Source organism: Mus musculus, chromosome 5 (genome assembly GCF_000001635.26).
Source record: "Mus musculus strain C57BL/6J chromosome 5, GRCm38.p6 C57BL/6J".
In the NCBI taxonomy this organism is placed as follows: Eukaryota; Metazoa; Chordata; class Mammalia; order Rodentia; family Muridae; genus Mus; species Mus musculus.
Window position 1 is genome coordinate 3,973,848 of NC_000071.6, and position 25,830 is coordinate 3,999,677.

General features: G+C 41.3%; 1 protein-coding gene and 1 pseudogene across 12 annotated transcripts in view; both read left to right on the forward strand.

Annotated features, from left to right (window-relative positions):
• Akap9 (A kinase (PRKA) anchor protein (yotiao) 9) overlaps positions 1-25,830 on the forward strand; it is a 152,469-nt gene that overhangs the window by 46,112 nt on the left and 80,527 nt on the right. For all 12 annotated transcript variants that reach the window (XM_006503521.4, XM_006503518.4, XM_006503520.4 and 9 more), the window contains 4 exons: positions 1,752-1,863; positions 2,281-2,479; positions 7,271-7,367; positions 18,199-18,291. In XM_006503521.4, coding sequence (XP_006503584.1) covers positions 1,752-1,863; positions 2,281-2,479; positions 7,271-7,367; positions 18,199-18,291 — 501 coding nt within the window. The remainder of the gene's footprint in view (positions 1-1,751; positions 1,864-2,280; positions 2,480-7,270; positions 7,368-18,198; positions 18,292-25,830) is intronic.
• On the forward strand, positions 15,158-16,858 carry Wdr46-ps (Wdr46 retrotransposed pseudogene; annotated as a pseudogene).

The following is a 25,830-nucleotide window of genomic DNA, read 5'->3' on the forward strand; positions in this document are numbered from 1 at the left end:
CTGCAGACATCACTGCAGAACTTTAATACTTGTTTCAGCCACGTGAACCCAACCTCTCACTCCCGGGCTTTGTTGCTCTTCCTTCTGCTAGGGTACCCACCCTCTTCTGTACGTCTTGGCTTCTTCCTGTTTCTTGTTACAGTTTGAGTTCCTTTCTTGTGTCATCTCTGGCTGCCTTCCTAGGCTTACAGATCCTCCCTCTGTTCCTCTGAGCCTTCTCTTAAACCTAGATGCTCGGTTACCCTTCTTTCTGTTTCAGCACTCTCTTTTAAGCATATGCTCTTAGCACATTACTTTTTCATTTTATTTTAACTGTTTTCTGATCTGCCTCGTCCACAAGATTCCAGACTTTCAACAGAGAACCCTGCATTTATTCTCTCCGGTTAGCACAGCATGTGCAATGCACATGATAAAGGCTTAAGTCGGTGGTTGTGTATTGAGTAAATATTACACTATAAAGTTACTTTTTATAAATGTAAACTGCTTCTTATTTTATCCCTGGGAAGTAATAGGTGAGAGTCCCTGTTTAAACGTACTCCAAGGGTTGGAGAATGGCTCTGTTAAGTCCTTCCTCTGCAAGAAGAGGACGTGAGTTTAATCCCTCCAAACTCATGTATAAGGTGACATGTTCTGTGATCCCTGTCTTGGGGAGATGGAAGCAGAAGGATCCAGAAAGTCTAGCCTAATTGCCAAGTTTCAGATGCATAGGAACTGTCTAAAAAACCAAGGTAGAGATTGACAGAGGAAAATTCCTGATATTAACTTCTGACTTCTGTGTGCATGCATCCCCCCCAAATACATGTACATACACAAACACGTGCATATATGCATGTAATATCACACACACACACACACACACACACACACACTCAAAGCAAGGGATTAAGAAACATCCAGGAGGTAGGAGCGTTAGTAGAGGACTCCTTATATAGACAGCAGTGACCAATTGAAATATCCTCTAGGAATGTAGCTTTTTCTGCATCTCACTGCTTCTCATCGTATGCTAGCTATATTTGTTAATATAACCTTAACTTAATTTGGCAAGTCAAGACTCTCTTCCCCTTGCTATTGTAATTTAGATACTGTTTATTTAACTAGCTTTATTTTGCCCTTTTCATCCAATTTAATCCCATGACAACAAGATCATTGTCTTTACTCATTAAAGCAGAGGTTTTCTCACAGAGCCTTTCCAGAAAGTCACTGCTATAAATGATTAAGGCCAAGGTCACGTGTGGGTTCTCGGATTCACTGGAGTCTTTCTTTTGAGGCCCTGTTATTACGTTCAGACTCCACAAGGGTTGCTTCTCCACTCGTCTCTTCCTCAGTGAGTTAATAAACACTATGAGGTCTGATACACTGTGTGTGTCTGTGCGTGCACACAGTTAAGCTGACTTTTGTAATCTTAGTCTGCCTTGTCTCAAGTTGAACATGCAGATCTTAAACGTTTGAAGAGTGCATTGTAGTGAGCAACATAGGGCTTTTCATAAACCTGTCATGCAGAGGTAAATACAAATTTTGTTGTCAACTATTGATAATAAAAATCTGATGCTTGCAGTGGAAACTTAAAGGACGTTCATATCAGATTTCTGTGAAACATTTGTTTTTTCAAAGTGAACATTCCTCCTGGATATAAAAGAACATTGCTAATACAGTTTAATTCCTGTGGCTATGACAGTGAGGCAATTGTCAAAGGAAACAAAGTGTTTGTCATGGCTTGTATATTCATGTCGTTATTCTTTGGTTTTCAATAGATCCATGAACAACAGACAGATGGTGTGGCACTAGAGTTTGCTGAACAAAATGCGGCAGAAGAGGAAGCAGGTCTTCTGTCAGGTTGTTCTCAGAGTGCTTTACAGAGCACAGGTAAGTCTCAAGTGTATAAAGGTTTTATACATTTGCTTTTTTTAAATGTAATAATTTGATGACTTGAACATTTCATGGTCATCTTGTTCAGTTTTCTCATCTTTAAAGTGAAAGGCCAAGCCTCCTTATCTCTTTGGACCTTTCTCATGACTTATAGTCTGTGTTTCTAAATTGTTTTAAACATAAAGATGTAAAACTGTTAGATTTAGTGATCCTAAGCTATGAGGATAGAGTAATCTTGACTCAGACAGTTTTCCTGTTTTCATCAATGACAATAAGCGGAACTGCAACCCAACTTATCACTAAAATCGTATTTTTAAAGAAATTCGAGTATTTTTTGTACACACAATTAAGTAAGTTTGCTTTGTTACCAAAATCTTGCAACAAAGTTGTTTTGATTCTGTTTCTGTGACACAGATGTCAGTCTTGAGAGCAAGGTGTCTTCTCTGCCTGCGAGTGAGAAAAGCAGAGAATGTGAGAGGCAAGTCCAAGAGTTACAGAGCCCTGTGGCTGCCGGACAGCTGCAGCTCACGGAAACCGAAGCAAACCACAGAGCAGAAACTGAGTCTTTGCAGCAGAGACTTGAGGCTGTCAGTGAGGCTCCGGTTCAGCCAAGGTATGCACATGCTGCCGTCGGTCAGCATCCAGAGGGGCTATTTTAAGACTAAGATGGAAGCTGCGCATGAGATAAGAATTTCAGCAGATCATCCTCTGCCTTTGAGACATGGAGATAAATGAGAACCAAAGGTGCTTTACTGTTGGAATTTTACTTACATTGTCATAACTTTGTTATTCTGAAGGATTAAATGAGATAGCAGGAGTATATTTCTCGTGTATTCTGTGCCTTGCCTTAACTACTCTGATCTGGCTCATCTCCACTCCCGCTGAGTTTCCTTCACTTTGTTGTAGAATGCTGACACTCGCAGTGTCTAACATCAGCGTGCTCCTTTCATGGTTCTCTCCTCCTGCTTGCCCCCCCCCCCCACCCTTTCTAATCTATATGACATGTTCCGATTTTCTCTGCCATCAGAGTACATGGAGCTGCACCCCCCACTAGGCCCTGCTCTTGCATGCAGGCTGATTACTCTAACTCCTCCTTCCAGTCAGCGCCAGCACTTTCCTCCTTAAAATTTAAGGCAGACCATATTACTCAGTGTTCCTCTGGCTTGTAGAGTAAGTCCATGACCTCCTCGACTCTTCTCAGACTAAGCTTCCTCCCTGGGGTCAGGAAATGTATCAGGCTGTCTCTGCTTTCGGGATTTTTTGTGGCACTTCCTTCTACCTGGAATGATTCTCCACTTGCTGCCATCGGCTCCTCAACTAGGAACATACGGCCATGAGTTCTTTGGTTACCTGAAGTGAATTAGTATTGCCTCTGATAAAGAGCTACCTTGGGGAGGAAGGAGGAATCTGGTTATTACGTAACTCATGTTCTCTAAAGCCTTGTAGTTCCCCACACATAGTAGGCGCACAGTTGATACTTAAATGTTTATAACATAATGTTTTGGATATACCATAGTGGAAGGATGCTTGAAACTGTAACTAGTGTTATAAAAATTGCAGGTTTATTCTGACTTGACTTTACTGTTGGAGAACTTCCATCTTCATAGGCATTTGCTAATAGAACAGCAATACAGCTTTTTTAACTAGTGGTGGAAGACAAGACACCAAATTCTTCCATCTTTGACAGCAGTCTTACTCTTTTATTCAAGAACTGCATGTAGGCTTAGGAAGTGCTCACACATTTTGGCAGTCCTATAAAGCCCCAGGTTCTTTGAGACCAGTACTTGTCAAACATTCCCTTACATTGGAGACTTTTAGAGTTTAATTTATTGTTTGGGATATGTATAATAATAATACTCGAGTGTACATTTGGAGTCAGATAAGATAAATATTAATATTCAGCCTATGGATTGCCATTTAGAAACTACTGCTCTCTTTTTGAGCAAGAATTCTCCGAAAACCAGTGTATTTCAAACAATCTGTTCTTAGTGATTAATTAGTGAATAATCTTTAATTAGTGATGCATTCTCCAGTGTGTGAAGAAAGGTATGGGGAGCAGGCCTCAGAATGTAGGCTGCTTTGCTTTTTCTGCATTTGGACTCATACCAGCTTACTGCCCTTTCTTACATTTTTAATTAAGAATTTACTATTCTCAAAAAATAAAAAATAAAAATAAAAAGAATTTACTATTCCTTGCAATTAGACTTAAAATAGTTAAAGAAACAGAATCTGCATTTAATATCCATTTAAGTGACTTCACATGACAACCTTCTTAGACAAATGTTTGAAATTCAGAAATCCGTGGATTTTAGAGCCATTTGTCCTCTGCGGTAACCTTTGCTGGCCTTGTGATCAGGAACAGATAACAGCACCTCTGAATAGGAGAGATAGTAATAGTTCCCTTTAGTATCTTGAGGCATAAATGAAACAAGATGTGAAGAGTGTTGAATAGATACTATGGATGTCAGTTGTGCAGAGAAGTTTAAAAGTTTCTGCACAGCAAAATAAATTATCAGCAGAACAAATATCTAGCCAGAAGAGTGAGAGAAACCTTTGTCATCGGTGTGATATCTAGAATCGACAAAGGACTACAAAAATGTAATATCAAAACTGCCAAGTAACAAGTGGGTTTAATGAAATGAGCAGATGATTCTCAAAAGGAAAACCACAAATGGTCAGTAAGTGTGAATTCTACAAGAACCCCACATCCTTAGCCATTAGGAAAATGCAAACTAATGACATTGGCCTTACCTTAGTCAGAACGTTACTGTCAGGAAATCAGTGTGGAGCTCTCCAGGGAGTTAAAAACAGAGCTGCATCACCCAGCTCTAATCCTGGCCATATACCCAGAACACTGCCTCAGAGATACCCACACATCTGTATTTATGCTACCCTAATCACAGTAACAAACAGTAGAACCAGCCTGAATGTCTATCAACATCTGAATGATAATCAGACTATGCAGCATATTTAACAATAAAATTTTTTTTTTCATTTATTTTATGTATGTGAGTACACTGTAGCCTTCTTCAGACACACCAGAAGAGGGCATTGGATCCCATTACAGATGGTTGTGAGCCATCATGTGGTTGCTGGGAATTGAACTCAGGACCTTTGGAAGAGCAGTCAGTGCTCTTAACCAGTGAGCCATCTCTCTAGTCCAACAATAAAATTTTATTTAGTTGTAGAAAAAAGTGAAATTATAAACTTTGCAAGAAAGTTAACGAATCTGGAAAGTGTAATATTAAGCAAGGTGACCAAACCTCAAAATGTTTGACAAATGTTCTTCCTTGTATGCAGCCAAGCTTGTTATGGCCGTGTTTGTGCACGTGCGTGTGAGTTTGTGCATGTGTGGGTAAATGTAAGGCTTAAAAACTTAGAAAGGAAGGCCCAGCAGTACTGGTACACATCTGTACACCAAGCACTCAGGAGGCAGAGACAGATCAATCTCTGTGAGTTTGAGGCCAGCCTGGTCTACATTGAGTTCTAGGACAGACACCCTGTCTTGAAAAACAAAACCAAATAAAAATATTAGGAGACTGAGAGAGTAAAAAGAGTTGCTGGGGAAGATGGAGGAGGGGCAAAGAATGCATCGTGCCTTAAGAGCAGAAAGGAAGCAAGCAGGGGAAAGGGCTCACCCAGAGGGCTGGGGCACCAGAAAGTGAATGAGGAGAATCTGCTAACAGGCAGATTTTGCTAGAAAGTGCTATAATGATATTGAATGTTAAATATGCACAACTTAAAAATAATTTTAAAAAAATGAATGAGATGTATAAAAAGTAGCTTTTCTTGGATATTTCAGTATAGTTGAAATACTGTATAATTGTGACTATAATTGAAATAATTCAGTGAGCATTATTTGCAGGTAATTACTAAAAGGCAGAAATGGTTGGGGCTGTAAACTAGTCATATACATTGTGGAATTTAAGGCCATGCCTATGTAACATGTTCATTGCACATTTCTGTAATGTTGCCTGCTAGAATACCAGGAAACTAGACTAACAGATGGTTACAGATACATGCGATTGACATGGCCATGGAAGCATAGAGAAAAATACTGTGATCCTGTGTTGCTTGGCAGAGCGCATGGGACATTGGCTACATTTATATAAAGGGTGGAATCACATGGAAAGGGCCAGTGGACGCGTCGGGTTAGACAGTAGCTGGGAATTCAGTGTTAACTAAACTGGCCTTTTCCAAATTGGGGTAAGCACCAATAAAGCTTACGGAATGAAGTGCTTGTCAATGAAGTGCCAGAATTTCAGGTATTACACTTAATAACTATAAGGCTTTTACCATAGAAAAGTATAGATGGGAGCATTGAAGACATATGCATAACATTTGATACCATAGCATCGTTGATACTACTAAATATTAGAAAAGGGCTGAATGCCATGAGAAGTTAAGTTACGAGAGTCGTAGAGCTAGACAGTGACATCATTTTTATATGGTCATTTTTAGACAGCAAAATGTGAGTGAGAATAGGAGAAAGATTAAAGCAACAGAAAGAAGACATTAAGAAAGAAAATTAGAATGGAACAAAGAAGGCAGTGTGGATATATGTGAATGGGGATTATATAATTATATTTCCTAAGAGTGGAGATTATAACTTTCTCCCCTTATCTTTTCCTGTGTTCCTAACTGTTCATGTTGCTTTATTTTTAGTACTTAAGCTAAACATTTTAGGAAAAAATTCACAAATTAGTGGATGCCTTTAGAACAATGTAGAATAGAAACATAAAGCTGAAGATGTATATAAACACACATGTTAAAAACAACAAGGTCTAAAAGTTACTTTGTAAAGGAGTCTCCTCTCCTGCCCCTGTGCCTAGGTCCACTGCAGGTGCAGGGAGCATTCTGATTGTCTTCCAGGCTTTTGAGCAAGAGACAGGGACGGAGACAGGGACAGGGACAGGGACAGGGACAGGGAGACAGGGAGACAGGGAGACAGGGACAGGGACAGGGACAGGGAGACAGGGAGACAGGGAGACAGGGACAGGGACAGGGACAGGGACAGGGACAGGGACAGGGAGACAGACAGGGAGACAGGGAGACAGGGAGACAGGGACAGGGACACAGAGAGGGAGAGGTTTAATAAAACAGATTTTATTCTCTACTAAATTTATCTTCAATAACTTTATCAAATTAATGCCTTAATATACTTTATAAAGTGGCATAAAGTGTATTTGTTTACAATATACTCTTTTTACATTATATTAAATACTCTTTTTATATTATATTACCTTTAAATATAAAAGTTAGACAGAAACGGAGTTAAGTTACAATGTCTGTAAACCTTGGCTTATTGGTTTTGGTTCCCTAGTACATGTGTGTATGCTATAAATTTTGGGTTAATAATGACTCAAAACTCTTAATACCACCACCCTCTTTTATTTATATTTAGCTTGTCCATTGATTCTGTGGTGTTTAAAGGATCTGGTGCCCAGAAACCAGTGTACTGTGGAAGCTGTCTAAGAGAGTGTGTGGATGGCACAGCAAAGGTATTGCATTTCTTATCTTTATTTTTCAAACCACTAAATACCCTGATTTTTCTTACTGCCATTTTTATGAATGTGAATTAGTAACTAATTAAACACAAAAGATTTAAAATATTTAAAGAAACTTGCATTATTTCCTTAGTACAGGGAAAACACAGAGACAGAGAAAATGTGATGGCTTTCTTTTTCATTATCCAAAACTATCAATTTAAATCTTGTTTTCATTTTGACAAAAGAATAGTTCCATCATTTCCCCTGTTCCTTTTCCATCCTCAGGTCTCCCCATGTGCCCTCTTACTTCTCAAAGTCATGGCCTCTTTCTTTTTTTTTTTTTTTTTTTTTTTTTTTTTTTTTTTCATTTTTTATTAGGTATTTAGCTCATTTACATTTCCAATGCTATACCAAAAGTCCCCCTTACCCACCCACCCCCACTCCCCTACCCACCCACTCCCCCCCTTTGGCCCTGGCGTTCCCCTGTACCGGGGCACACAAAGTCTGCGTGTCCAATGGGCCTCTCTTTCCAGTGATGGCCGACTAGGCCATCTTTTGATACATATGCAGCTAGAGTCAAGAGCTCAGGGGTACTGGTTAGTTCATAGTGTTGTTCCACCTATAGGGTTGAAGATCCCTTTAGCTCCTTGGGTACTTTCTCTAGCTCCTCCATTGGGAGCCCTGTGATCCATCCATTAGCTGACTGTGAACATCCACTTCTGTGTTTGCTAGGCCCCGGCATAGTCTCACAAGAGACAGCTACATCTGGGTCCTTTCGATAAAATCTTGCTAGTATATGCAATGGTGTCAGCGTTTGGATGCTGATTATGGGGTGGATCCCTGGATATGGCAGTCTCTACATGGTCCATCCTTTCATCTCAGCTCCAAACTTTGTTTCTGTAACTCCTTCCATGGGTGTTTTGTTCCCACTTCTAAGGAGGGGCATAGTGTCCACACTTCAGTCTTCATTTTTCTTGAGTTTCATGTGTTTAGGAAATTGTATCTTATATCGTGGGTATCCTAGGTTTTGGGCTAGTATCCACTTATCAGTGAGTACATATTGTGTGAGTTCCTTTGTGATTGTGTTACCTCACTCAGGATGATGCTCTCCAGGTCCATCCATTTGGCTAGGAATTTCATAAATTCATTCTTTTTAATAGCTGAGTAGTACTCCATTGTGTAGATGTACCACATTTTCTGTATCCATTCCTCTGTTGAGGGGCATCTGGGTTCTTTCCAGTTTCTGGCTATTATAAATAAGGCTGCTATGAACATAGTGGAGCATGTGTCCTTCTTACCAGTTGGGGCTTCTTCTGGATATATGCCCAGGAGAGGTATTGCTGGATCCTCCGGTAGTACTATGTCCAATTTTCTGAGGAACCGCCAGACTGATTTCCAGAGTGGTTGTACAAGCCTGCAATTCCACCAACAATGGAGGAGTGTTCCTCTTTCTCCACATCCTCGCCAGCATCTGCTGTCACCTGAATTTTTGATCTTAGCCATTCTCACTGGTGTGAGGTGGAATCTCAGGGTTGTTTTGATTTGCATTTCCCTGATGATTAAGGATGTTGAACATTTTTTCAGGTGCTTCTCTGCCATTCGGTATTCCTCAGGTGAGAATTCTTTGTTCAGTTCTGAGCCCCATTTTTTAAGGGGGTTATTTGATTTTCTGAGGTCCACCTTCTTGAGTTCTTTATATATGTTGGATATTAGTCCCCTATCTGATTTAGGATAGGTAAAGATCCTTTCCCAGTCTGTTGGTGGTCTTTTTGTCTTATAGACAGTGTCTTTTGCCTTGCAGAAACTTTGGAGTTTCATTAGGTCCCATTTGTCAATTCTCGATCTTACAGCACAAGCCATTGCTGTTCTGTTCAGGAATTTTTCCCCTGTGCCCATATCTTCAAGGCTTTTCCCCACTTTCTCCTCTATAAGTTTCAGTGTCTCTGGTTTTATGTGAAGTTCCTTGATCCACTTAGATTTGACCTTAGTACAAGGAGATAAGTATGGATCGATTCGCATTCTTCTACATGATAACAACCAGTTGTGCCAGCACCAATTGTTGAAAATGCTGTCTTTCTTCCACTGGATGGTTTTGGCTCCCTTGTCGAAGATCAAGTGACCATAGGTGTGTGGGTTCATTTCTGGGTCTTCAATTCTATTCCATTGGTCCACTTGTCTGTCTCTATACCAGTACCATGCAGTTTTTATCACAATTGCTCTGTAGTAAAGCTTTAGGTCAGGCATGGTGATTCCACCAGAGGTTCTTTTATCCTTGAGAAGAGTTTTTGCTATCCTCGGTTTTTTGTTATTCCAGATGAATTTGCAAATTGCTCCTTCTAATTCGTTGAAGAATTGAGTTGGAATTTTAATGGGGATTGCATTGAATCTGTAGATTGCTTTTGGCAAGATAGCCATTTTTACAATGTTGGTCCTGCCAATCCATGAGCATGGGAGATCTTTCCATCTTCTGAGATCTTCTTTAATTTCTTTCTTCAGGGACTTGAAGTTTTTATCATACAGATCTTTCACTTCCTTCGTTAGAGTCACGCCGAGATATTTTATATTATTTGTGGCTATTGAGAAGGGTGTTGTTTCCCTAATTTCTTTCTCAGCCTGTTTATTCTTTGTGTAGAGAAAGGCCATTGACTTGTTTGAGTTAATTTTATATCCAGCTACTTCACCGAAGCTGTTTATCAGGTTTAGGAGTTCTCTGTTGGAATTTTTAGGGTCACTTATATATACTATCATATCATCTGCAAAAAGTGATATTTTGACTTCCTCTTTTCCAATTTGTATCCCCTTGATCTCCTTTTGTTGTCGAATTGCTCTGGCTAATACTTCAAGTACTATGTTGAAAAGGTAGGGAGAAAGTGGGCAGCCTTGTCTAGTCCCTGATTTTAGTGGGATTGCTTCCAGCTTCTCTCCATTTACTTTGATGTTGGCTCCTGGTTTGCTGTAGATTGCTTTTATCATGTTTAGGTATTGGCCTTGAATTCCTGATCTTTCCAGAACTTTTATCATGAATGGGTGTTGGATCTTGTCAAATGCTTTTTCTGCATCTAACGAGATGATCATGTGGTTTTTGTCTTTGAGTTTGTTTATATAATGGATTACATTGATGGATTTTCGTATATTAAACCATCCCTGCATCCCTGGAATAAAACCTACTTGGTCAGGATGGATGATTGCTTTAATGTGTTCTTGGATTCGGTTAGCGAGAATTTTATTAAGAATTTTTGCATCGATGTTCATAAGAGAAATTGGTCTGAAGTTCTCTACCTTTGTTGGATCTTTCTGTGGTTTAGGTATCAGAGTAATAGTGGCTTCATAAAATGAGTTGGGTAGAATACCTTCTACTTCTATCTTGTGAAAAAGTTTGTGCAGAACTGGAGTTAGATCTTCTTTGAAGGTCTGATAGAACTCTGCACTAAACCCGTCTGGTCCTGGGCTTTTTTTGGCTGGGAGACTATTAATAACTGCTTCTATTTCTTTAGGGGATATGGGACTGTTTAGAAGGTCAACTTGATCCTGATTCAACTTTGGTACCTGGTATCTGTCCAGAAATTTGTCCATTTCGTCCAGGTTTTCCAGTTTTGTTGAGTATAGCCTTTTGTAGAAGGATCTGATTGTGTTTTGGATTTCTTCAGGATCTGTTGTTATGTCTCCCTTTTCATTTCTGATTTTGTTAATTAGGATTTTGTCCCTGTGCCCTTTAGTGAGTCTAGCTAAGGGTTTATCTATCTTGTTGATTTTCTCAAAGAACCAACTCCTCGTTTGGTTAATTCTTTGAATAGTTCTTCTTGTTTCCACTTGGTTGATTTCACCCCTGAGTTTGATTATTTCCTGCCGTCTACTCCTCTTGGGTGAATTTGCTTCCTTTTTTTCTAGAGCTTTTAGATGTGTTGTCAAGCTGCTAGTATGTGCTCTCTCCCGTTTTTTCTTGAAGGCACTCATAGCTATGAGTTTCCCTCTTAGAAATGCTTTCATTGTGTCCCAAAGGTTTGGGTACGTTGTGGCTTCATTTTCATTAAACTCTAAAAAGTCTTTAATTTCTTTCTTTATTCCTTCCTTGACCAAGGTATCATTGAGAAGAGTGTTGTTCAGTTTCCATGTGAATGTTGGCTTTCTGTTATTTATTTTGTTATTGAAGATCAGCCTTAGTGCATGGTGATCTGATAGGATACATGGGACAATTTCAATATTTTTGAATCTGTTGAGGCCTGATTTGTGACCTATTATGTGGTCAATTTTGGAGAAGGTACCATGAGGTGCTGAGAAGAAGGTATATCCTTTTGTTTTAGGGAAAAATGTTCTGTAGATATCTGTCAGATCCATTTGTTTCATCACTTCTGTTAGTTTCAGTGTGTCCCTGTTTAGTTTCTGTTTCCATGATCTGTCCATTGGTGAAAGTGGTGTGTTGAAGTCTCCCACTATTATTGTGTGAGGCGCAATGTGTGCTTTGAGCTTTACTAAAGTTTCTTTAGTGAATGTGGCTGCTCTTGTATTTGGAGCATAGATATTCAGAATTGAGAGTTCCTCTTGGAGGATTTTACCTTTGATGAGAATGAAGTGTCCCTCCTTGTCTTTTTTGATGACTTTGGGTTGGAAGTCAATCTTATCAGATATTAGGATGGCTACTCCTGCTTGTTTCTTCATACCATTTGCTTGGAAAATTGTTTTCCAGCCTTTCATTCTGAGGTAGTGTCTATCTTTTTCTCTGAGATGAGTTTCCTGTAAGCAGCAAAATGTTGGGTCTTGTTTGTGTAGCCAGTTTGTTAGTCTATGTCTTTTTATTGGCGAGTTGAGACCATTGATGTTAAGAGATATTAAGGAAAAGTAATTGTTGCTTCCTGTTATTTTAGTTGTTAAAGGTGGCATTCTGTTCTTGTGGCTGTCTTCTTTTAGGTTTGTTGAGGGATTACCTTCTTGTTTTTTCTAGGGCGTTGTTCCCGTTCTTGTATTGGTTTTTTTCTGTTATTATCCTTTGAAGGGCTGGATTCGTGGAGAGATAATGCGTGAATTTGGTTTTGTCGTGGAATACTTTGGTTTCTCCCTCTATGATAATTGAGAGTTTGGCTGGGTATAGTAGCCTGGGCTGCAGTTTGTGTTCTCTTAGTTTCTGTATAACATCTGTCCAGGCTCTTCTGGCTTTCATAGTCTCTGGTGAAAAATCTGGTGTAATTCTGATAGGCTTGCCTTTATATGTTACTTGACCTTTTTCCCTTACTGCTTTTAGTATTCTATCTTTATTTAATGCATTTGATGTTCTGATTATTATGTGTCGGGAGGAATTTCTTTTCTGGTCCAGTCTATTTGGAGTTCTGTAGGCTTCTTGTATGTTCATATGCATCTCATTCTTTAGATTTGGGAAGTTTTCTTCAATAATTTTGTTGAAGATGTTTGCTGGACCTTTGAGTTGAAAATCTTCATTCTCATCCACTCCTATTATCCGTACGTTTGGTCTTCTTATTGTGTCCTGGATTTCCTGGATATTTTGAGTTAGGATCTTTTTGCATTTTCCATTTTCTTTGATTGTTGTGCCGATGTTCTCTATGGAATCTTCTGCACCTGAGATTCTCTCTTCCATCTCTTGTATTCTGTTGCTGATGCTCAAATCTATGGTTCCAGATCTCTTTCCTAGGGTTTCTATCTCTAGTGTTGCCTCGCTTTGAGTTTTCTTTATTGTGTCTACTTCCCTTTTTAGGTCTAGTATGGTTTTGTTCATTTCCATCACCTGTTTGTATGTTTTTTCCTCTTTTTCTGTAAGGACTTCTACCTGTTTGATTGTGTTTTCCTGTTTTTCTTTAAGGACTTGTAACTCTTTAGCAGTGTTCTCCTGTATTTCTTTAAGTGATTTATTAAAGTCCTTCTTGATGTCCTCTACCATCATCATGAGATATGCTTTTAAATCTAGGTCTAGGTTCTCAGGTGTGTTGGGGTTCCCTGGACTGGGCGAAGTGGGTGTGCTGGGTTCTGGTGATGGTGAGTGGTCTTGGTTCCTGTTAGTAAGATTCCTCCGTTTACCTTTCGCCATCTGGTAATCTCTGGAGTTAGTAGTTATAGTTGACTCTGTTTAGAGATTGTTCTTCTGGTGATTCTGTTACCGTCTATCAGCAGACCTGGGAGACAGATTCTCTCCTCTGAGTTTCAGTGCTCAGAGCACTCTCTGCTGGCAAGCTCTCTTACAGGGAAGGTGCGCAGATATCTTGTATTTGGACCTCCTCCTGGCCGAAGAAGAAGGCCCAAAACAGGACCTTTCTCAGACACTGTGTTGCTTTGGCAGTTCCCAGGTGGTACAGACTCTCACCTAAGCAGACTAAATTCCTAAGTTCCTTGGAGTCCCGGGACCAAGATGGCGACCGCTGCTGCTGTGGCTTAGGTCGCCTCCCCAGCCGGGCGGGCACCTGTCCTCCGGTCCGGAAGGTGGCCGGCTGTCCCCGGCCCACACAGGGTGCTGCCTCAGCGCCTCTGTGCTTCTGCCTGTTCCAGAAGCTGTCAGGTTCTCTGGCGCACCCTCTCACCTGTTCAGACTAATTTCCTAAGTTCGGCGGGTCCCGGACCAAGATGGCGACCGCTGCTGCTGTGGCTTAGGCCGCCTCCCCAGCCGGGTGGGCACCTGTCCTCTGGTCCGGAAGGTGGCCGGCTGTCCCCGGCCCACGCAGGGTGCTGCCTCAGCGCCTCTGTGCTTCCGCCTGTTCCAGAAGCTGTCGGGTTCTCTGGCGCACCCTCTCACCTGTTCAGACTAATTTCCTAAGTTCGGCGGGTCCCGGACCAAGATGGCGACCGCTGCTGCTGTGGCTTAGGCCGCCTCCCCAGCCGGGTGGGCACCTGTCCTCTGGTCCGGAAGGTGGCCGGCTGTCCCCGGCCCACGCAGGGTGCTGCCTCAGCGCCTCTGTGCTTCCGCCTGTTCCAGAAGCTGTCGGGTTCTCTGGCGCACCCTCTCACCTGTTCAGACTAATTTCCTAAGTTCGGCGGGTCCCGGACCAAGATGGCGACCGCTGCTGCTGTGGCTTAGGTCGCCTCCCCAGCCGGGCGGGCACCTGTCCTCCGGTCCGGAAGGTGGCCGGCTGTCCCCGGCCCACACAGGGTGCTGCCTCAGCCCCTCTGTGCTTCTGCCTGTTCCAGAGGCTGTCAGGTTCTCTGGCGCACCCTCTCACCTGTTCAGACTAATTTCCTAAGTTCGGCGGGTCCCGGACCAAGATGGCGACCGCTGCTGCTGTGGCTTAGGCCGCCTCCCCAGCCGGGTGGGCACCTGTCCTCTGGTCCGGAAGGTGGCCGGCTGTCCCCGGCCCACGCAGGGTGCTGCCTCAGCGCCTCTGTGCTTCCGCCTGTTCCAGAAGCTGTCGGGTTCTCTGGCCGGCCTCTTTCTTTATTATTGTAACATATGTCTTTTGATGGAGACACACACACAGACACACACAGACACACACACAGACACACACACACACACTGCATGTAGGCACTCACTTCAGCCTTGTTTTCCTATGTAGGAAGCATGACAGGCCATCTTTCAGACAGTGTTGGGGATCCCCAAGGTCCAGGGTGCTGGTGCTGCGGTGATGGGCGTGCCCTCATCTAGCAGAGGCCACACCTTCTATAAAAGCTCTGTGTAGCACATGTTACACAGGAGCACCCTGCTCCACTCTTCAGATCTCCAGCAACAGAACTCTCAGCAGCATCTGCAGTTAGAGAAGATAAAAATCATTACTCTTTCTCATTCTATGCATCAAGCCAATTTCTGTATCTCCTGTATGCATGAGGATTGTTTATCTGGATGAAATTATTGTTGTTCTGTGTGTGAGATGGAGTCAGCCCCCAGGCCCAGCAGGGGTATCTTATGCAAGGAAGACAAACATGAGGCCAAGAGAAAGAAACGGAGGAGGAGGTACTAGACGGAAGAGGCCTCTCTGCCTACGGCAGTCCTTCTCGGTGTTGTCTCTGAAGAAGAGGACCAGGGAGCCCATAACCAGAGGTCGGAAGCAATGACAGTTCCAAGAAGTCCCAGGTTCCAAAGAAGCCCTCGTAACAAAGCAAGCCAACCTTGGGTGGGACCCAGGACCCATTGCAGGCCACATCGCTGCCCCTGTGGAGATGGCCTGGCAGTTCTGTCATAGTGACAGATCTCAAAAGCTTCCACATTTGAAGTCTAAAACTCAAAGTGAATGTGAAGTGCCTGAAACTCCGGAAGAAAAGGCAAATGTTAGTCTGTGCTGTCAGTTGCTGAGGAGCCCTGGTTTGTGGAAGGAGAAGCTGGGGAAGACAGCAAGATGCTGTGGGCTGACATTGGGGTTGTGGATGCTGCAAGCGCTGCCATTCACATCGGCTTGAGCACGTTGTGGCAGTTTGGACTCTTCCCACTGGAAACTCTCATAACTGGCTTTAGAAGGACATCTGCATCTGCGGCTGTCTGGATTTGAGAGACCAAGCCCCCCCCCCCCCAAAAAAAAAAACCAAAAAACCTTTGCATATAAGATTAACATCATGGAAACACTGCTCACTGGGGCCCAGAACCACTGGTTTTACATCTGTGACAGACAATCAGGGCATTGTGCTCCACTGTGACTATGTAATGCCTTGTAAATTCCTCCACTTCCTCCTGACCATAGCTTCAGGGACCATTTTCTGACCCCTGTGAATGAATCATCAGGGAAGATCATGATAGTTCTAAATTCGTGGGCTGGACTGCTTAGTCATGGTTCAGAATCTTACAAAGATGTAAGCTCTATCTCATGCACACTAATAACACTGTCTTCATGGAGGTGAAGGAGCCACTAGCAAAGTTTCTGTGTTCTGATGATGTGACTGGGCAGTACTACAGGCACATACATGGCCTTTGGTGGTCCAATATAACCTGTACCACCTGCTGAAGACCTGTGATATGCAAAGGACATCCCAGCTTCCAAATGCTTGGACCCTGCCCCAGGAAGCAGAGCAGGGACTTTTCCAAGAAGGGACTAATGGCTTTAGGGACTAGGTGAGGCTCAGCATATACCTCACCATCTGTTCTCAGGCCATGTGCATGGACTACAGCTCTGTTCCTTCTGAAATATGCTGGAGATTGGGCAGAGTAAGGGGCATCACCAGCATGTTGGTCCCTGGTGCTTCTGAGCCTAACTGATAGTCTGGAGAATAAACTGTACAAACTTGTTGGAAGCAACACCAGGACTGGGAGTAGAAGGTACTGAGGGAGACTGTACCTGCGAGCTCATTTGTCTGAATCCCCAAGCCGTGGTAGATATAATCATTTTGGAGCAGCAGCAGAATTTGTGGATAGAGAAGCTGGGTAGCACCCTGACGCTAATAGGACTGTGTTCCAGCTGAAGCCTGAACAGAAGGGCTGAAATGTCACAACAAACCTGGTGATGAGGAAGAAGGTGTTATGGACCAGGAGTACAAGGACTAATGCAGGCAGAGCCTTCAACAGCAGCAGCCAAAGCAGCAAAGAGAAGCAAGAAAAGGCCAAGCCCACTGGACTGTGACCATCTGCCCTGCCTAGATTTGTACCCTTAGCCTGAGATGACTCAGAAAGAACAGGAGACGGCTTGGCAGGCCAAGGCACTTCAAGACTGAAGACCTGAGTGTGTTGATCCCTAGAAGAAACATAGTAGAAGGATGAGACTCATTTGCACAGGTTGAAGTTTTTGACCTTTACTTGCACACAGTGACACACACATGCACACACAAACTCAGAAGATAAGCACATTAAAAACAAATGACCCATTTTAAAAAAGTTCACATAATTGTTAAATTCTTTGATGCTAAGAATGTTTATGTTTTAGAAAATGATTGTGTTTGTCACACTTACAGAAATGTATTCATGTTTGTGGGAAATTGGACCATGTAAGTAAATACCAAAAAGGAAAAGAATGAGGAAGAAATGCTATCACAGCTTGACATGTAACTCACGAGAAACACATATTTACATAGTCTTATTTTAAGTTCCCTTAATAACCTGCCTTAGAATTGTTAGTTATAAGTATATGTCTTTCTCTCTTTTACAGTAGTAAGTATAATTTAGTAGAATAATTAGAATTAATATTTTTAATTAAAAGTAATAGAAATCTACTTTCTGTTAACAGTATCCAGAAATTTGCTAAGAAATATTGTTTTAGAAACATTTTGAGAGAACGAGATTAAAAATTGGTGATAAGATATTTTGTATACCAACTTCCAAAACACAAGAAAATCAAGAAGGAAGACCAATGTGTGGACACTTCATTCCTCCCTAGAATAGGGAATAAAATATCCATGGAAGGAGTTGCAGAGACAAAGTTTGGAGCTAAGACGAAAGGATGGATCATTCAGAGACTGCCCCATCCTGGGGGTCCATTCCATAATCAGCCACCAAACACAGACACTATTGCATACGCCAGCAAGATTTTGCTGAAAGGACCCTGATATAGCTGTCTCTTGTGAGGCTATGCCAGTGCCCGGCAAATACAGAAGTGGATGCTCACAGTCAGCTATTGGATGGATCACAGGCCCCCAATGTAGGAGCTAGAGAAAGCACCCAAGGAGCTGAAGGGATCTGGAACCCTATAGGTGGAACAACAATATGAACTAACCAGTACCCCCAGAGCTGTGTCTCTAGCTGCATATGTAGCAGAAGATGGACTAGTCGGCCATCATTGGGAAGAGAGGCCCCTTGGTATTGCAAACTTTATATGTCCCAGTACAGGGGAATGCCAGGACCAAGAAGTGAGAGTGGGTGGGTAGGGGAGCAGGGTGGGGGAGAGGGTATAGGGAACTTTTGGGATAGCATTTGAAATGTAAATGAAGAAAATATGTAATGAAAAAGATTTTTTTGTATACATAATATGTCATCTTTTGCTTTTTCATGTAGTTTTCTGATAGATTCGAAGTGAGGCAAGAAACAAATATGGTTAACTTGATGGAAAAACAGTATCAAGAACGACTGGAAGAAGAAATAGCTAAGGTGGGTGTATAGTAGGTGTGGAAGGTAGCCTCCCTGCTCCCCGGAGCCTTCAACAGGTAGAGTTTAATTGATGGTGTGGAATAGATAAAACCTATAAATCTATACCTCATAAGTTTCCTATTATAATTTACTTTTAAATTGTCAGTTAATAGTATCAACTGTAAATATTTTGCTTTGTTTCCTTCCATCTCTTCACTCTCCTTCCCTTTCCTTTCCTCTCCTTTTCTTTTTTAAGACAAAGTCTTGCTTTTTAGCCCAGACCAGCCCCAACCCATCATCTTCCTGCTGCTTCTTACCAGATTCTGCACCACTGCACCTGGCATTATAATTGATTTTAAGTGGAATATTCTGTGTCTATTATTGGTTTTAACATTCTTTATGAATGAGTTTGGCCTTCCTTAAAAATGGTTGAAGTTAGGACAGAAAGGCAGTTGGTCCAGTCCTCTGTATATCTATCACCTTTGCTCAGAGGTAACTGTGCATGGCAGCTTTACACAACAAGAGAAGACACCATGAGCTTAGCGCCTGTCTGAGGGAAGGAGGCCAGTCAGTCAGTGTGGCATTTGCTCGTCTTTGACTCTTCTTTCCGGGACTCAGAATCCATCTTTTAGTCTCTTGAGTACTAACCATACCATAGGTTGCAATTACAGTTTCATTTCTTTTATCTTAGTAGTTCTTTCTAGAGTACATGTATTCATTTTCATTTACTCTTGGAAACATTGAATTATGAGTTATTTGCTCCATTTTAAAAGTAAAGAACTGGAGGATATGGATTTCTAACAGGAAGACAGTTGACAAAATATAGAGAAAATGCATGAGATGTTCATGTTAGATGAAGACCCAGGAGATCTCTAGGCTGTGAGGACTTTCTCATTTAGTGTGTGAGCAGAATAAATAGTTCTTGGAGATGAAGGTGAAAGTGAGTCATGGCTTGTGGCTGAATCATTGTGTGATTCTTCTAGAAATTCAAGTCTTCCCTTGTACTTTGTACCCACAATGATTCTCAGATCGAATGTTATATCAGAGTCTCAAGGTTAACATGAGATTTGCTATTGGACATGTTAAACTTTAAATTTGTGAAGTTTGGGAAAGTTCTCTAACTTACTTAGTCAATTTTCTTGGTGTAAAAAGAGATACTAGTAATTGTGAGGATCAAATGAGCACTGCATCTACAGCCCCTGCCGAGCGACCAGCTGGTGCAGAAAGTTCTGTCATCACTGGGAGGGAGGGAAGGTGCAGTGAGCTTGCGGGATGTGGCCCGAGTGTGCCTAGTGTTGCGCCACAATGTAGATTAGCATTTATATGTATCTTCATTGTCAGATTGGTTAGATGTAGAGTCACCTAGGAGGTTGGTGACGATGCGGGTGTTTGAGGATATTTCCAGAGCGGGTAACTGCAGAGACTCTGGATGTAGTCTTATGGGCTGGAAGCCTAGACAGGATAGCAGGTGCTTCTATGTCTGCCGTGATGTAAACAGCTTTGGTCGCATCCTTGGCCATCGCGATGATCTACCCAAGCACCTAGAGCCAAGCAATCATGGAACTAAGAGCTAAAAGAAATAGTTCCAGTGGTGGCACACACCTTTAATCCCAGCACTTGGGGGACAGAGGCAGGTGGATTTCTGAGTTTGAGGCCAGCCTGGTCTACAGAGTGAGTTCCAGGATAGCCAGGGCTACACAGAGAAACCCTGTCTTGAAAAAAAACCAAACAAACAAAAAAAAGAAATAGTTCCTTCTTTATTTTGTTTCTGTCAGGTATATCAGTCACAGCAATGGGACAAGCTGTCTATTAGACACCTATATTATTTCTTCTGAAATATTTTGTATTTTTGTATAATTTACTGTTCCTATTTAATGTGGTGGGATGAACCATGCTGGGTAACTATTGAGCAACATCCCCAGACTTGTAAATTGTTTGAAATTCGAATTTTTTCTCGCATCTTTGACTTTCATTTTAGGATCATTTTCCTGCTTTTTGAAAGATATTTTTAATTTATGTTTCTGATGATCTTTTGGGAATAAGCTTAAACTTTAAAAATGTATTTTCCTTTTGCCCATAAAAGAAGGTTCTTGACTATGAAGTTCTTGACTATTAAAGTTGACAGAGATTTATGTCAAAACTTTCAAGTTAGCATTATGATCTTTTGTGATTTTTCTTGGTTCTGCTGAAGGTTCTTGTCATGTGTTTTGAGGGCATAAAAAGTTAATATCTTTTGAAACTTTTCAGTCCATTGCAGTTCTTACAATTCATCTTTGGAGTGACATCTTTTGTAAATGTTGCCAGCCCTCTCTTAGGAAATATTTCTATCATTCTCCATGAAGTCACACTGGGAACGGAACAACAGAGAGCTAGAGAGCCAACAGTTTACTCTGTCTTCCATCTTGCATTGTTGCTTGGTTTTTGTTTTGTCGTTCTCTTGTTGTTGCTGAGTTGGTTGGTAGGGCATTGTCTATTATAGCAGAACTCAAAATCTCTCTGTCAGGATTTCTGATCTCCTTGAGTGGTGAAATTACAGGCATCTGCCATTGTGCTTGGTTCTTTATGATGTTGTTAACCGAGCCCAGAGCTGCATGCCTGCTACATGATCACCAGTCAACCATGGGCTCTATTCCCAGCCCATCTCAATAATGCTGCTGCTGCTGTCTCCTCCTCCTCCTCCTCTTCCTCTTCTTCTATTTTTAAACTTTTAAATTCATATTAATCATTTTTGTTTTTCAAGATATGGTTTCTCTGTATAGCCTAGCTGTCCTGGAACTCACTCTGTATACTAGCTAGCCTAAAAAAACAGAGAGGTCTGACTGCCTGTCTCCTGAGTGCTGGGATTAAAGCAATGTACCACCACGACCTCACCTCTTCTCCCCCCCACCTTCTTTTTTTTTTTTTTTTTTTTTTTTTGCAATTGTGAATTATTTTCCTTTTTTGTGTTGTATTTTTAATGTGGATAGACAAAGATGGAGGCCAGATACAATTCAGAGAATTAAAGCAAAAGCCATTTTAAAGGACTTGACCATCAGTTTTAAAAAATGCTGGCAGTTTTACTAAGTTGTATTATTTAACTAATTCTTTTCTCTCTTCACATCTTGTTACAATGGCATACTTTCCAGGTGCCTGCCTAGAACATTACCATAGCTGTTTTTTTCTGGGAAAGGATAGCCATCTAAGAGGTCTAATTCTGTAGGTGGGGTATACCATGACATTCCCGGGACAGAAGCAAGTAAGGGGCTTGAGTTCTGCCTATAGTTGAACATAATTTGATTCAAATCTCTGATTTTTTTTTTTTTTTCAAGACACGGTTTCTCTGTATAGCCCTGGCTGCCCTGGAACTCACTTTGTAGACCAGGCTGGCCTCGAACTCATGGCCTTTAATATGATTTCTAATTGTTTTACACTAAAACTTTGTGGTCTTGTAGTTTGATACTACAGTTATTCTTGAAGTTAGTAATAGAGTTTTAGTTCTTGACAGGTCCATTCAGATATAGTTTGATGTTAGAAAAGGAACTGAGGAAAGCAGACCTGAAACCCACCTTCCGTCATCTATTTGCTTTGTGTTTTGCAGTCATATCATGTACTCTCGTTTAGCATCTTCATTTCTTCCTTAGTTTCCTCTTTCATTATATTGGACCATTAATAAGATTCACCTTATAGCTTATAATGAATATTGAACGAAATAATACAAATTTTAAGAACATATTGGATATGTTTCTCTTGTTCTTGGTGTAGCCATTATCAGCATTATTTCTATTAAAAACAAGCTAACATCTGGAGAAATTAGCATCTGGAAAGGAATAGTCTAGTTACAACCATGTGCAAGGCAGATAAAATCAGAGCTCAGTTGTTTTGGCTAGACCACAGTTTTTGAAAGCTGAAAGCCAGGTACTATCTGAAAAGATTCTGACCCCAGGCATGCTCTCATCCTGAGTAGATGACAGTCAGCTGTACTCACTATAGAAGGTCTGTAGATGTAGAACTTGATAGACAGCTATGGGACGTTTGGTTCTCAAAGGCTCAAGACCTTGCCAGAGTTTTGAAGAACCTGTACTGGGGGAAATTGGCAGTGATCTGGATCATAATTGTAGTGGAAAGTCCTACAGAGTTTCAGGACAGCTAGGCTATACAGTGAAACCCTATCTTGAAAAACAAAAATGATTAATTAATATGAATTCAAAAGTTTAAAAATAGAAGAAGGAGGAGGAGAAGGAAAGTTATATATGTTATATATCCTCTTTACCAGTCCACCAAACTTAGTTCCTGCTTTAGGAATTTCTTGTGGGATAAGAAAGAACGTGCATGATGACATAATTATAAAGACTCCATCATAGTGCTACTTAGAATAGTATAATGGAACCATGCAGGTGCAGTGGTGTTCTTTTGTAAGTCCAGCCACGGAAGACTGAGGCAGGAGGATTACAGGTTCATGGACAGCTTGGACTGAATAGTAAGTCTGAGGTCTGCCTGGGCTTCATAACATTATTCCAAGAACCAAACAACAAAAAAGTGAAACCCAATTTTACGTAGTATTTACCAATAGAGAATTGATTAAAAGAATATATGTATACATATAATAAATCTGTGTGACCAAATTCATTGTATATTATAATAAAATATATTTCTTGAATCAGAAATATATTTGCTATAGATAAGCTGTGACCAAGCCATAATTTAGAAAATGATCACATTCTTGTGGTCATTTTACCTGTATCTGTTTAAATCTATATGCAAACAGAAAGAGAAGCACTTACAAAGTATTAAATTTAAAGCAAATTTTCTTGGAAGAAATAAATAATTAAAATTTTATTATCTAGACTTTTTTACTGAGCACCTTTTGCTTTTAGAAAAATCTTTACTTTGTTTAATCTAGGACGACTGTACCTTAAATATGTGGACAGTCATTGTGGAGAGTTTGTCCTTGACTTTATGATAGGGGTTTTTTCTGTTGTTGGTTTTTATTTTATTTTATTTTTTCACTTAAAAACTACGAGGCCAGGCATTTTTCTTTTTATTGCAATTAGATTTTTTTCTCACATAATATATCTTGATTATAGCTTGCCCTCTCTCTACTCCTCCCCGTTCCTCCACACCTACCTACCATTCCAGATCCATTCTTTTTTGTCTCATTAGAAAACAAACAGGCTTCTAAAGGATAATAATAAAATAAAATACAATAAGGTAAAAACAAAAACTAATCGATTGGACAAAACAAATGAGCAGGAGGAAAGGAGCCCAGGAGAAGGCACAGTAATCAGCAAGACCACCTGGTCCCCACATTCAAAAATCTCATACAACGCTGAATAGGAGGGCTATAATGCGTTTGCAAAGGACCTGCTTCAGTCGCTGTGAGTTCATGACTTAGAAGGGTTTTATTTTCCTGGTGTCCTCCATCCCCTCTGGCTCTTACACACTTATTTATTTATTACTTATTCACTTTACATCCCACTTACTGCCCCCTCCCAGTCACCCCCTCCCACAGTCTTACCCCCTCACCCTCCCCTTCTCCTCTGGGCAGTTGGGGCTCCCCTGGGTATCCCCCAACCCTGGCACTTCAAGTCTCAGCAAGGCTAGGCGCTTCCTCTCCCACTGCGGCCAGACAAGGTGGCCCACCTAGAAGAACATATCCCACATACAAGCTACAGCTGTGGGATAGCCCCCATTCCAGTTGTTTGGGACCTACATGGATGTCAAGCTGCACATGTGCTACATATGAACTGGGAGGCCTGGTCCAGTTTCAGTATGCTCCTTGGTTGTGGCTCAGTCTGTAAGAGCCCAAAGGGTCCAGGTTAGTTGACCCTGTTGGCCTTCTTGTGGAGTTCCATTCTCTTCAGAGTTGGCAATCCTTCCTCCTGTTCTTCCATAAGAGTCCCCAAACTCTAGCCATTGTTTGGCTGTGGGTGTCTGTATCTGTCTGAGTTGGCTGCTGGGTGGAGCCTCTCAGAGGACAGCTTGCTCCTGTCTGCAAGCAAAACTGAGTATCATTAATAGTGTTAGGGATTGGTGCTTGCCCATGGGATAGGTCTCAAGTTGTTGTGGTTATTAGTTGGTCTTTCCCTCAGTCTCTGCTCTATGCCCCATGCCTGCATTTCTTGTAGACATGATAAATTTTGGGTTGAAAGTTTTGCGGGTCATATGGTGTGTCTGTTGCTCCACTGGGGTTCAGGTTCTATATCCCCAATGTACTTGAGTCATAGCTAAAGTCACCCTCATCGATTCTTGGTGGCCTCCCTTATCCCGGGTCTCTGTCTTGTCTTAGAGATGCCCTCCCCCAACCCTGTCAGTTGCAGATTTCCATTTATTCTCATGGCCATCCAGCCATCTCTCCTGTGTCCCTCCCCACACCTGATCCTGAACAGCTCCCCCATTCCTCTCCCTCCCTCCCTCCCAATTTCCCCCCTCCATCTGCCTCTTAGGACTATTTCATTCCCTCTTCTATATGAAATTCAAGCTTCTTCCCTTGGGCCTTCCTTCTTGTTTAGCTTCTTTGGGTCTGTGGAGTGTAACATGGTACCTGTATTTTATGGCTAATCCACTTTTAAGTGAGTACATGCCACACATGTCTTTTGGGGGCTGGGTTCCCTCACTCAGGATGATATTCTCAAGTTCCTTCCATTTGCCTGCAAAATTTGTGATGTCTTTGTTCTTAATAACTGAATAGTATTCCATTTTGTAGATGTACCACATTTTCTTTATCCATTCTTCAGTTGAGGGGTAGGTTGTTTCCAGTTTCTAGCTATTACAAATAAAGCTTCTATGAACATAGTTGTGCAAGTGTCTTTTTGTGATGTTGTAGCATCTTTTGGGTATATGCCCAGGAGTGGTATAGCTGGGTCTTCAATCAAGATGAAGACACAACAAAGTCAAAGTTGTGGGATACAGTGAAAACAGTCCTAAGAGGAAAGTTCATAGCACTAAGTGCCTCCTTAAAGAAATTAGAAATTTCTCATATCAGCAATTTAAAAGTACACCTGAAAGCTTTAGAAAAAAAGAAACAAGCACACCAAACAGCAATAGAAGACAGGAAATAATCAAAATCAGAGCTAAAATGAATCTGAAATAAAGAAAACAATAGAAAAAGTTTAATGAAACCAAGAGCTGGTTCTTTGAGAAGATCAACAAGTCACACACCCCAAACTGACTAAGATACAAAGAGACAGTATCCAAATAAACAAAATCAGAAATGAAAAAGGGGATAGCAACTAACACTGAGGACATTCAAACTCCAAAAACCTGTACTTCACAAAATTGGAAAATCTTAACAAAGTGGACAATTTTCTAGACAGATACCACTTACCAAAGTTAAATTAAGATTAGTTAAACTATTTAAACCCATAACCCCTAAAGAAAAAGGAGCAGTCATTGAATGTCCCAATCAGAAAATCCCAGGGCCAGGTGTTTTTGGTGCCAGACTTTTCAAGAACAGCTAATTCTAAATGCTCCTCAAACTATTACATAAGAAAGAAACAGAACAAACACTACCACACTCATTCTATGAGACCAGTCACCCTGGTTGTACACCACACAAAGAGACAACAAAGAGAACTTCAGGCC